This window comes from Magnolia sinica, chromosome 19 (genome assembly GCF_029962835.1).
Source record: "Magnolia sinica isolate HGM2019 chromosome 19, MsV1, whole genome shotgun sequence".
Lineage (NCBI taxonomy): Eukaryota > Viridiplantae > Streptophyta > Magnoliopsida > Magnoliales > Magnoliaceae > Magnolia > Magnolia sinica.
The window spans coordinates 5909686-5923475 of record NC_080591.1 but is presented as its reverse complement, the minus strand read 5'-3'; the positions used below and the strand labels follow the sequence as shown (position 1 = coordinate 5923475).

Below are 13790 nucleotides of genomic sequence, written 5' to 3'. Positions count from 1 at the left end.
TATTCAAAAGTATGTAATGATTATGTTATAATCATATGCTTGTATGTAGATGATATGTTAATAATCAGTAATAAAATGGAAGGGTTAACTGAAACTAAGAAGTTTCTCTCTTTAGTTTTCAAAATGAAAGATCTTGAACAAGTGGATACCATATTAGGTATCAAAGTTAAAAAACATAGTGGGGGTTTTGCATTATGCAGTCTCATTATATTGAGAAAATAATAAACAAGTTCAATCACTTGAAAATTAAAGAGGCAAAGACCCCGTTTGATCCAAGTATCAAGTTAAAAGAAAACAGTGGAAGAGCAGTTGCACAATTAGAGTATGCTAGTGATATAAGTAGGCTTATGTATGCAATGAAATGCACAAGACCAGATATAGCATACGCTGTGAGTAAACTAAGAAGGTTTACAAGTAATCCAAGTGTTGAACACTGGAAAGCAATTAGTAGCATTCTAAGTTATCTTACAGAAATCAAAAAACTAGGGTTATTTTACTCAGAATTTTCAGCAGTGTTGGAAGAATATACCGATGCAAGTTGGATATCGAGTGTAGGGGACAACAAGTCCACTACAGGGTGGATATTCACCCTAGGAGGTACAGCTGTATCTTGGAGATCCAAGAAACAAACTTGCACAACGCACTCAACTATGGAATCTAAGTTCATAGCTTTAGCTGCTACAGGCAAAGAGGCTGAGTGGTTAAGGGATCTTCTTTTAGAAATCCCATTTTATGCGAAGCCTATACCAAATTGCTTCACTTCATTGTGATAGTGAAGCTACTCTAGCTAGAGCCTATAGTGGTACCTATAATGGGAAGTCCAGACACATAAGTTTGCGACATGACTATGTAAGACAATTGATTCAAGATGGAATCATTGCGATTTCATATGTAAAATCAAGTAATAACTTAGCTGATCCTTTTACTAAACCTCTAACGAGAGAGGTAGTAAGGACAACATCTAGAGGGATGGGGTTGAAACTCTTTACTTAAAGTTTCACCAGTGAAAGAAACCCAACCCTAAATTAGAAAATCTCTAAATATTGGGTTTAATGGGTAACAACAATTCACTGATAAGTGAAAAGTTTCAGCACTAAATAAATTGATAACCTCATCCAGGATGATAGTGCTGGCCGTTATAAAGAGGGATGAGTATTGAACTCTTAATGAAATCCAGTCAAACAAGACAAGTGTTTTAAACGGAAACACTGGAAGGATTTCACCTATATGAACGTAGAAGTGGTGCCGCTTCTCATGAGACTTAGAGTTATCTCGGGATCGTTCATGAAACAGGATAAGCACATGGCCATTAAAAGTGCTAAGCGAGATTATAAAGGAACACCTAACGCATAAGTTATTATGTGTGTAGTATTTTCGGTTATATCATAAAGGAATAACTGGTTCAATGCTGCGGCAACCAGAAATTTCGAAATAACTTTAAAATGCTTACACTAAGGAAAGATTCAAATCGCAAGATATCTTTCTTTATGCATAATAACTGTTATTCTGGCAGAATTTTTTCATTATTTTAAAAACCAGTGGGGGATTGTTGCCTTTTTGTGGTTTAAAAAATAATTAAAAAAATGAAAATTCAAATTTTCAAAATTTCAGGATTTTCCCGCCAAAATACCTTTTTGAATTTTTTAAATTAAAAAGTGCGGTGTGTGTGCTTTGTCCCACATCGGAAATACAGAGAAAACTTTTGTGGTTTATATGAGATGTTGAGAAGGGTATTCTTACTTGGAGCTTTTTTGGAAGAGATGAAACCTGGTTGCGTGTTCCAGTGCGAAGCACTGGAACACACGCACGCACGCGGGTGCTCGCGCTCGGGCTCGGGCACGGGCACGGGCGTGGGCGTGGGCGTGGGCAGTGTGGCTGTAGTGGCTGTAGTGGCGCTAGATGGCGCACTTTGCACTTCGCACGTGCGCATCGTGTCGCAGAGTGGTCGCTCCCTCGCGACCTTATGCGAACCGGCGCGACCTCGGTGCGATGGGTCTGGTCAGAGCCTTAGGGCGGTGTGGATCTGAAATGTTGGAAATGAGCCTGGGTTTTATAGGTGACTGAGAACGGTCGGATCTTAAATCCGAAACGTCCAGCCGTTTCTTAAACGGATAGCTACCTTAAAAGCCACAACGGTCCGAAAACGGACGGGCCAGGATGATCCAACGGTCAGATCTACAGATCTAATGACCAGAAACGTCTGAGATTAATGGACAACGGCCAGAAACGTTTTTCAAACGTTCTGGACCATTGAATACCACACAGCAACGGGTCTAAACCTGAGGCCTATATAAACTGGACCATTCCAGTCCGATTTCATCATCTCAACACACCATCTCCCCATCAAATCAGATACGGTCAATAGCTTCATATAAGAATACTTTATCATCTCCATAGTAGAAGTCTGCCAGAATAAATCGACTGCGTTAAAATTGTTCCATAGTGGACCTATCGTGATTGCTGCTTCATACTAGAATACTGTTATCATCTCCATAGTCCCATCAGCAGTTGATAAGGGGCGAATCACGCTTTAAGTACAACGTATTTTATACGTGATTCAACTTAGTGATAATTTTATTTTATTATTTATTTTCGGTGTATCCAAAAATAGTTTTCCTAACAGCGGTTGCTAAACGCATCTGGGGTCCACTTAAGCCCCTATCTATGGAATTGGGACTATGTTTCATTGATCCAATGTCCTCATCATCCATTGGCCATGCACCAAAAGAAATTTCTAAAATTGGAATATACAATCTATGGATATTTGCCCTTAAAAAAAACAAAAATAATAAAATAAATAATAATAATAATAATTGAAAGTGAGCCATTGGTGTAATTTCTTGCATGGGAGATAATGACAATGATATGATAGGGCAATCTCTTTATAATAACATTAGAAACACCTATTATATTGCCTTAGTAGTAAATTCTCTGGAGTTTCAACAAGAGGTCATGGGTTAGAGCATCTCTTATAATGCAAGTGCACGAGAGTCTGTAGGGTGAGTGAGTGTGTATATAAGTGCTTGTCTTTAAAAGAAAATAAAAATAAAAATAAAAAATAAAAATAAAAATAAATCTCTTCGTAAGAAGATGGCCCGGTCATTCTTCAATTGGATACATACACATATATCAGCAACTGGATGAAATCGTTCCATTAGAAAACTTTCCATCTATTTTGTTTGACCGTTAACTAGTTTTATTTTACATAAATGACCTCACTCCATATCATCTCCTTTCTTGCATAACCACGTTTTATCACTCGGCCTATTAAAGGGTTGGGATTTATTTCTTTCTGAGATTTAAGGGGCATAGTCCACATTCAGAGGGTGAAAATTAAATAGGGAGTAGTACAAATTCGAAGACCAAAATAAAGTATTCTCAAGGATACCGACCACGCCGTTGATGCCTATTAGGACACGTATTCTACAAGATCTGATTTTTCTCCATAAATTTACATGCGGCCGATTTCACTATTCGTCATGGAAAGGAAACTTCCCTGTTTGGTACCTAATCTAGTCAATTATCTCATGTTGGTTTATACAATCCATTGGATTGGACGGCCACTGCCATCAATTAACATGCCCAAAAAATCTTTATTACGTCAACTTTAACCTTTTTAATTATTGGCTAGTAAATATATTTTTAAAAAGAAATGAACTAATAGTTCACATTCAATGGAAACAAAAAAAAAAAAAAAACACTATTTTACAGTTAGGTTGTTCTTATTAAAGTGACTTTTTCGTCATGCTTCATTCATGATGAGAAAACATCACATCAATCATCACCATTATCATTTAAGCTTTTAATCAAAGGGTCCATTATTCATTTTTGCCATCCATTTGGTTATAAAGGGCAACCTTGTTGAAGGGTTCACACACACCCACGCAGGCTGTAGTGGGATTTCACTGCCTATGCGTATCGAACCCAAGACCTCTTGTTGAGACTCCTGAGTCAACCACTGAGGTAAGGCCTCGAACCCGCTGGGGTTATACCTATTTGCGGCTCAAATAGAGCTCAAATTAATACCCAAGGGTCTGTTTGGGCGGTGGGATTAGAAGGGATTAGGTGAAATGGGATTCAAAAAACATAATTATTACCAATGGCAGGGATTGTCCCCTGTTGCCTTGGGATGAGATTAATGTTGTTAATATGGTGGTACATTGAATGGATATACCCACCATCATTTGAAATTACTAATAACACATGTGTTATATCTAAACTGTTCATTTGTTTTGTAACCTCATTTTATGACACGGGCCTAAAAATGAGGTAAATCCAAAACTCATGTGGCTCCAAAGAAGTTTACAATGGTAAGTATTCAATCCCCATTGCTTTCTATTGTGGGGTCCACTTGAGCATTAGATTTACCTGATTTTTTGATCCACACTCTAAAATAATCTCGATAAATGGGTGGACGGTGTGGATATAGCCCACACATTATGGTGGGACCTACAACAACTTGCTAACATTGAGTGAAATTGGCAAGTACCCAATGCAATTCTATTTAACGTAATTCCAAGCTTTTCCATTTTTCCCAAACATGAAGTGGAATTGGCACAGGACCAGATGAATCCCATCCCATACCTAATCCCTTCTAATCCCACCGCCCAAGCTACCCTAAACCAACATCCACCCCAAGCCCATGTTAGGTTGGGTTCAAGTACTCATTGAGTGCACTCAATCCATTGCCACTACTACCAAAAGAGCATAAAACTCCCGCGGTCACTATGTAATAGTCTATTACATAAGTTTGATTAAAATAAACTATTGGGGATATCAGCACAATGGGGTAGCTTAGGTAGATCTGGGTTGTGGGGTCCGCTGTGATCATTATGCCTCACATCCACGCTGTCTATTTGTTTTGACAGATCATTTGAAAGCATGATCCAAAAAACGAAGAAGATCCAAATCTTATACGGACAACTCCACGAGAAACAATGGTGATTGAATACCCACCATTAAAAATATTTTGGGAGGCCAATGAGTGTTTATTTGCCATCCAACCGGTTGATAAGGTCAAAAGACCTGGATGAAGGGACCATAAACATATCAGCTTGATCGAAGAATTTTGTGGCCCAAAATAAATTTTTAATTGTCAATCACCACTGTTTCCTGTGGTGTGGTCCACCTGAAATTTAGATTTACTTCATTTTTTAGATCATGACATAGAATGAGGTGTTAAAATGGATGGACAGCGTGGATGTAAGTCATATACATCATTGTGGGTCCCACAGATAGGAATCCACTCACCGTGGTGGATCCGGGGATCGACCGAAGCCACGCCCCAGTTCAATGGCTTGGATAGACCAATTATCGCTTCAAATGAACAGATTAGGTACCAAAAAGGGAAGTTCCTCGGCCTCAAATATACACACAAGCTTATCACAATCTAGCCCTCTATTTTTACAATATTCTCATTGCAATACAATGGTCATCCTCCATCCACAGGTGGTTCAGAAATTTGGACGGTCTGGATTGCCTACAACTGTGCCAAGTGTACGGCAGAGCACTCACCACCATGTCTTACTTAAATGGTGGTGAACTATGACAGAATTGTAGTCCCCTGTATAAAAATGTCCACGACAAAGGAAAAGTTGAAAAGGGGAGTGTTGTAGCAGCGACTCGGGATATAAAGTGAATGAAAAAGCAGCAGCTTTTGACCCTTCTCTTTCTCTCTCAACCTTACAAAAGCTTATCGTCTCCTACCAAAGCCAACGTGCTTTTAAAGAGCCCATTTGCTGCTTGCTTTACTAAAAGTTACAAAGAACACGACGGGGAATTGATTCGGTGCATTGCATGTACCGGCTTTTCTGTGTATCTTCTCCATCTTCTTATCTAGTGTGGGGCCCAACCACTTACTATTCACGTGTGGCGCCAGTGCAATCGAGTTAGTGACTTAAGATCCTAACCTTTGAGTGTTCTTGATTTCCTTAGATTGAAAGCAAAGGGTAAAAATCATGGGAATGGTTGTAGTGCATAAACAATGATAAGCTGGTGCAGACATATCTTGATATATTATCTCCAATGAGTATTGGTGCCCACACCTGATCATATACCAAGAGAGTTTAACGGTTGGGATGTGCATATAATAGACATATGGTGTATGAACAGGTGCAGGGTACACCGATTCTTCTCTGCACTAAAACCTTTGCATTTCGTGAGTAGAGAAAGCCCAAAAGGCCATTCTCTCTTCAACGGTTCATTCATGGCCGCCTATTGGATGGTTAGGATTCCCTTTTATTGATGTGATTATCAGCATATGTTCTCTCCACACTGGGATCAAACATTTGACGGTCAAGATTCGCACACATTTATACTCTAACTCAGTCTACAATCAATCTGCACCGAACAGTTGATGCGCCAACCATGGATCTAATCTGTCTAATCGACATGAGAACCTCCCAAATGGTCCATCACCAAAAGGGGAGTTATTTGATACTCTGGAAGATTACGACCCATGATACGCAGGCACTGTGAAACTGTACACGTGTCATGCATTACTTCAAATTACACCGACTAGATTCTGGAACCGACATTCGCTAACTCAGAGCCCCAAAGTCAGATTTGTTGAACAATCCTGATCCGTAGACACCTGTTTTTTGAAACGGGAGAATTGAATACTACTCATTTCAACCGTCTAATAGAGGTCCACTAATCCGTTAGTAAGATGATCAAATACTAGTAATTCTGAGTTATTGACACATCTAAACTGAGATGCAGAATTTGGACGGTTTAGATTCAAGTCTAAGCGCCTGCAAATCATTCGTCACACTTTGCCAGAGTATCAAAGTTTCTCTCAAGCCAGAAAGTGACATGGACCGAGGGGAGCGGATTTACAGCGAGTCCCACCTTGATGATGTGTTGTATATCCATGCCGTCCATCCGCTTTTCCAGCCATTTTAGTACTTAAAACAAAACATTAAGCAGATCCTAATATCAGGTGGACCACACCACATTAAACTATAGTGATTGAACGTTTACCATTAAAAAGTTCTCGGGGCCCACCGTAAGCAGATCCGTAATGTTTATTTGCCATCCAACCCGTTGATGACGGTCATTCACCACTTTTTTTCCAGTGTAGTGCACCATAGATTTAGATCTGCTTAATTTTTGGTACCACGTCCTAAAACAAGATGAAAAACCGGATGGGCGGCGTTGATATGCAACACATTCATCAAGGTGGGCCCCACACGGTAAGGGTAACACCAAATCAACTCCCTGGACCAAGACACTCCTAACCGTCCAACTAATACCAAGATCTCATGGACAATCAATCAGAACTCATTAACAATATCCCACCGTCAAAATTTTCACCCAAGGGTCGATCTAAGAAGTGGGCCACTTTGGACGGTCTCGATCGGATGCATACATCGAGTTACAGTGTATAGTCTATTCTTCGAAAAAAAGCAAGTATAATCCACCATATTTCTCTTTTTCAGAAGAAAAGCAAGAAGACAACCGAAACCATTGCAGGATCTACGCCATTTCACAAAAGAAAAAGTTAAAAAAATAAAAGAAAATAAAAGAAAATAAAAGAAAAAGAAAACCATTTTTCATGAAGGTGTTGATTCCCAATGCTTTTTTTTTTTTCTGATGGTGGAGAACATGCTCTTCTGTAGACTACAAAAAGCAGCGAGGAATTTTCAATACAAGATTGTATTTTTTTAGAAAAAGAAAATATAAAAAAATATATCAACCATTTTCTCCTCTTTACTCCTGCAGGTTTCTCCTATTGAATTCGTTCGCTTTAACTTCATCTTAGCCATCCATAGATGAGGCCCTCTGAAAAATCAAATGGGTCAGTTACGATCGACCGCTGATTCTCATATCCAATGCGAATATCTGCCGCTTTCAAACACCGTCGGTCTGTTGGTAGGTGCCAAAGAAATCCCAGATACACCTAGGTAACATGAGAATTCCTGACTTCCGTCGGAAAATTGCCCGTCATTGGATTTTCCAGTCATCGGAAATTGGGTGTGATCGGTTTTACTGACTCTCCGTCGTATTCATAATCCGAGAATGATGTAGTAAACGAGAGTAATTGGTAAAGCGATCAGCATTCCGAATATGACCCTGAAATTACAGAGTAGAAGATTTTATTATTATATATATTATAAACATAATCAGTATGTTAAAGGAAGTTAGATGTCTAAGCATTTTAGTAGCAACCATGTATACCATCCCGGCCGTTCGATGAAGTGGGTCCCACCATGGATGAGCAATAGCAATAAGATTAGGGCCAAAAAAATTCCTACCATGGAAAAAGGAATTTCTCAATTTGATGGCTAGGATTGTCCCACTGTTGTAACTTTTGGAGCACTGCTCATAAGCGCAATGGCCTAAGAAATGAACGGTCCAGATCACGTAAATGCATGAGTGGCAAACAGGTGCAATATCTAAGCCATCCATCAAGATGGGTCTCAACGTGTACATGTTGTTAGCCAAAAAACGGGTAGTCCACTCAGCAGCTGTGGCATGATATTAGAAATAGGTGGACACGTGTAGAGAACGTGGGCCATGTTTTTCATGGCCGTACATTCATTTAGTGAATTTTGGCCCACCTGACGAGTGGATTGACCCGATTCTTGGGAAGGGGCTTCTGCATAGTGATACCGCTCTGATGGATGGATTGGATGTCACACCCGTTTGCCATAAGGAGAAAATGCTCCACGCGTGTGGCCTGAGCAAAGCTCTTGGACACAAATACCCTCTAGAGCTATTACACAGGTCTATACACATAAGCTTGAGTTAGAAACGTACTTATTGAGTGTTGACTGTTATTAAGTCGACCTTAGAGGGCACTATGTATTAAACAAAAAAAGAGAGATGGCATTTTCGTAATTATTAGGAGGATAGCTTACGCTGTACTGAGAATGGCGGGATGAACGTTGTATTCTTTGGCAAAAACGAAGGGAACGATGCCTTGTGGAAGAGCCGCCTGAATAGAAAAAGAAGTAAAAAAAATTTATGTTTTACCGTAGGTATTTTCTTCCTGCCACGTGGCAGTGAGTCGCTAATCCAGACCTCCCATCTAGTAGGTCCCATCATGGATCCCACGGTTCGCGAGTCAAAGCAAACGGGCAGTCTTGCTTCGCACACTGACAAAGGACTTGAAATGAACGGTCAAAAAGTTAAGTTGTTAACTGTCACCATTCAGCGGGAAAAGCTGATGGCTGGTGGTGTCGTTTTAGTGGTATTTCCGACCGCAGGTATCCGCGGATCGAGCCAAATACATACGGCCTGGATCAAACAACCCCAAACTGCCACGTGTGACGTTTTCGTCATCGAACGCCGCTTCCTCGCCCTCATCTATTCTAGCCCGTTCCTTATCCGTAGACGTGGCATTCGTGTGCAAGATCCGAGCCGATCATATGGATTGGACGCATCCAACCGTTCGTTTGGACTGAGAATAGATGATGTAGGATCAAAAGTAAAACGCCTACCAACGTTCCGTTGAATACCCTTTTTTAAAGGGTTTTTGGTTATCTGGCAGGTGTGACTTTTGGGCTATGGTCTATCCATGGTGGCTCCCACCAGAGAACGGATTGGACTGGCTCTTCACAGAGTAGTGCCCGCCGTGAGAGAGATTTTTCCGAGAGTTAGGTTTTCTGTTCACACGTTGAGAATATTACCTGGACGATTGCAATGTGGAGAAGGGTCCCCCTTAGGCCGACTGCGATGGAAGCAGCGGCCATAACTGCTGGGCCCGTCAGGAATCGGACGGCCATGGCGAATGCGGCTATCGAATTGCCACATGCGATTATCTTCGGTTGGAGCGCCATAAACAGCCCTGTCAGAGACACATCCTCCCGTAATTAGCAACCATCGGTCCAGCACCCTCCCATGCCCAATCATAAAAACAGACGACAGAAAGAAAATAGCGAATCGCACTCGTTCGAGTGCACCTCCACCCCCACCACACGTGGAAGCGAGTCACGCGTGCAAGATCAGAGCTGTTCATCGAGGGATCTTAACAGTACAGGCTCTCTGTATATAAAATCAGCCCAGTAAAATCAACAGTATTCGAACTATTGGCCAATTACTCTTAGCCGTTTACCAGGTGAAGAAATATTGTTGGGTACGTGTCACAAACGGCTGTGATCTTCGACACGTGTATCTCGGTACTGCACTTTGACTTCAATGTGCAATCGGGGTTTCACTTGCTAAGCCACGCAGCAGCATGAGGACGTACGCTTTTTACCGAACGTAACGGCCTCATGCAGGATAAATATAGTACGGAGGGTAGATTTCCATAGGAGAAGGAAGGATAGATTTTTGTGACCGTACGGGCTTGAGAGGCTGCACACGTTGAAAGCCAGCGTGTCTGTGGGACATCCTAGATGTGGATAGGTGGCCCGCTAAAATGCCCTGTTGGCACTCGTGCGGCAGAAAATGTGCACGTGCGTCAGTAGCGAAGTGGATACTGACAGTGCTCTGTGGGCCCCAACACGATGTGTGTTTCCTATCCACGCGATCCATCCATTATTCCATACTATTTTATGTTACCATCCCAGAACTGAGGCAGATCTAAATCTCATATGGACCACACCACAGTAAAGAGTGTTGATTGAATACTCATCATTAAAAACTTCTTAGCAGCGACCAAAGTTTTGGATTAAGCTGATATTTGAGGTTTGTCTTCATCCAGGTGTGTGTCACGTAATCAACGGGTTAGATGATAAATAAACATTACAGTGAGCCCTACGAGGTTTTTAATAGTAGGCATTCAATCTCCACTGTTTTCTTGTGGTGTGGTCCATTAGAGATTTAGATCTCCCTCATTTTTGGGCTCACACTCTATAATGATCTGAGAATACAGATGGACGGCTTTGATGAAACAAATATATATCATGTGGGGCCCACAGAGCATTGTCGGTCGCCACCCTGCTACTGACAGAGTCAGTAGGCAAGCCGCATCCGCGTGTGGCTGAGGAGGTCCCCACTGCTTTCCACGAATGGGAGGATCGGTGGCCCACTAATGGGAGGTTGGGTGGCCCACGATTGGCTGCTCATCAGGTAATCACCAAATGCCACTGCCCAAATATCTCGCAAGCCGTGCAATCAAACCCCAACGATGGTTAGAACCGTCGATTTAACTCCAGTCCGTGTTGTTCCCATCTGTTTGCCGGACATGAGTTTGGACGGTGACAATCATTGTCTCTGTGGCAGAACATGGTCTAGATCGCTTTTCATGTTGGCAGGAGTAAGCTGGAGTGACCACCCACGCTACGAAAATGCCCCTAAAAAAATATCAAAATACACACCCAAAAAGTGTATTTTCTGCGGTAAATCGAAGTCATCTCCATGATTTCAGGCACCCTAAAGGAGATATCGGTAATTTAACAAAAACAGAAAGGGCCCCACAAAAATGCGCCGCGTCGACCAGCGTGGTTACCAGTGCGGTATGTCGGGCAACTCACCCCGATACGCCCACGGCGCACGTTAGCAAACAGCGCCACTCACCTAAGCTGAACATCGCCATTCCAAGTCCGGCATCAGAGAGTATTGAGATGGACTTCTCGATTATCTTCGGCATCGAAACATCCCACCTGTAATAAGAAAATTAAATAAATAAATTAGAAATAAAAAGCATTTTCCTTCTCTTCTAATTTTCTTAAATTCCCCATTTTGCCCTTACCGGAATGCAACGAGAGACCAGATGAGCCCGATAAGGCTCGAGTACGTGTTCGGGTTGCGGATAAGCTTCCTCCACACCATGATCAAGATAAGCCGCGTCATGACACTCGCCGGAGGCATCTGCTTACCGGCACCGGAATCTGAGATACCGGCGCCTTTGGGGTGCAGCTCGGCCGTGGAACTCGACCCCAGCTTCGACAGCCCCGCTGGCCCTTCTTTCTCTCTGTCGTCCTCTCCTTCTCCCATCCCTCTTCTCCCCACGAAGCTGAAATCCTCGCCCCCAAAATCCTCTCCTTCTACTACAGCTGTTACAAAATTGCACTATGGTATTACCAAATTACAAAAGAAATGGAATGCGTAAATAAAAAACGGAGGGTGTAAATGTCAATTCTTTTTTTGCTTTTTACCTTTGTGCACTTCAGGTTGAGGATGGTCAGCAACCAGCATTCTGATCTCTTTGGCGCCGTGATCGGACCGTCCAGATTGCTCGGTCCCACTGAAATCGGTGCCACCGAAAACGTGGAGCCCGCCGCCTTCCGACACCGGCGATGCGCTGGAACTCCATACGAACATGTGCAGCTCTTTCGCGTCGTGGTGGGCCTTGATCTGCTGCTGCTGCAGATGATGCGTTTTTGAGTTCTTCGGCCCAATGGCGGAGATCTCCGGATTGGGCGCAGGATAAGCAGTTTGCGCACTCTGTGCCGGATAGAACCCGAAACGCGGCGACGACGCCATCTGCTCTTCGAAGTTGGACGGCCGCGGCGTCGGCCCACGAGACGACTGCAGCGAATACAGATCGGCCTGACCGAAATTCGACTGCCTGGGCCCCAGCGTCGGGCACATCCCGTAGCAGTCGGAATTGTTGAAATTCGATCCGCGCGGCGTCGGGTTCCTCGACGAGCTGAGGCTGTAGATCTCCGCTCCGGTGAGGTTCGATGGTCTGGGCGTGAGCCCCGAGATCGAGCACGGCCCACCGCCGATCGACCGCCGCGACGACGTCGATTTCCTCACCGTCACGTGCAGCTTCCCATCGTCGCCGATCTCCGCATCCGTCTGAAGGAAATCCCTTCCATCGAGCGACACGACGTCCGATTCAACCTTGAAGGACACGATCGAAGCTGCTGTCTCCGGAAACTGCTCCGTGATCAGCATCTTCGCGCCACGGTACTCGAACAGGAACAGCAGCAGCGTGTACCAGATGATGCACTGCAGCACCACCACCTGCACCATCAGGCTGCCGGAATATTTACCGTACATGGCGATCAGGAGCGGGATCCCCATGACGAGCGTGTTCGGGAGCGTCGACAGAGAGAAGATCGTGATCATCCATTCCAGGCTCCCGTTCCTCGTCAGGTTCGTCCAGAGAGTAAGCACGACGAGCATGATGATCTTCTGCAGTGTGTCCGCCGCGATGAATCGGAAGTTCATCGAGTACGGATCGTTGGTTGAGATGAAGTGGAACGACAGAAGAGGGACGGCGAAGATCGCCACGAATCGGTTGATCCCGGAGCACTGATCGGGAGAGAAGATCTTCCACCAACGGACGGATCCGTAGGCGAGGATCATGGCCACGTAGAGCGGGACCACGGCGGTCAGGACCGTGTAAAGATCCTTCCATGAAATCATCTTCCTGGAGAAAAAGAAATGCCTGGAATTCTCGTATTTGAAGAGGGAGAGTGGTAGGGGTGGTAACTAAAGGGGATGGGAAGGGTAGAATGGGCAAAATATAAACCGTTTGGTAACTAACTGAGAAGGGATGTCTGCAGCTGCTGCGAAAGGATTGGGATTTGGGAATTGCAGAGAGAAAGCAGAGCAGTGGTGTGGTTTTTTGGTAATTATAGGGAACGCTGTGGGCTTTATTCAGTTGGGTGTGGAGGAGCAAGCTTTAAAGGAAGAGGGTTTGCGAGTGTTGAATATATAGCTGAGTAGTGAGTGAGGTGGGCATGTATGGGGATTGGAATCGTCTACATCACCTGTTTTAGGCTGGGCATACAACACACAGGGTATTTGGGGCCCACCATGTTGTATATATAAAATCTTATCCGTACATAAGGTGAAAACCCTTATGATAAAATAAATTAAAATATCATATTTATAAAAATTTCATATATGTTACACTACCAGGAACAAGGTAAAATTGCGCATGAAACCTT

At 43.3% G+C, this 13790-nt stretch overlaps 1 protein-coding gene across 1 annotated transcript; it reads right to left on the bottom strand.

The window, feature by feature from the left end:
• Positions 1-7295: 7295 nt before the first annotated feature.
• Positions 7296-13540, bottom strand: LOC131234389 (auxin efflux carrier component 4-like). The gene is made up of 6 exons (XM_058231228.1): positions 12045-13540; positions 11639-11942; positions 11464-11549; positions 9633-9790; positions 8862-8938; positions 7296-8073 (listed from the first exon to the last, which is right to left on the bottom strand). The coding sequence occupies exons 1-6, from the start codon at positions 13261-13263 to the stop codon at positions 8007-8009; spliced, it is 1911 nt and encodes a 636-aa protein (XP_058087211.1). The 5' UTR covers positions 13264-13540; the 3' UTR covers positions 7296-8006.
• Between the last annotated feature and the right edge of the window lie 250 nt (positions 13541-13790).

Bases quoted from the DNA above. Each gene is read 5' to 3' on its own strand.
- LOC131234389 (XM_058231228.1), bottom strand. From the start codon at position 13,263: ATGATTTCATGGAAGGATCTTTACACGGTCCTGACCGCCGTGGTCCCG. The intron at 11,550-11,638 runs GTAAGGGCAAAA...TTCTTATTACAG, and splicing joins TGGTCTCTCGTTGCATTCCG to GTGGGATGTTTCGATGCCGA. The intron at 8,074-8,861 runs GTAAGCTATCCT...CTGTAATTTCAG, and splicing joins CCCGCCATTCTCAGTACAGC to GGTCATATTCGGAATGCTGA.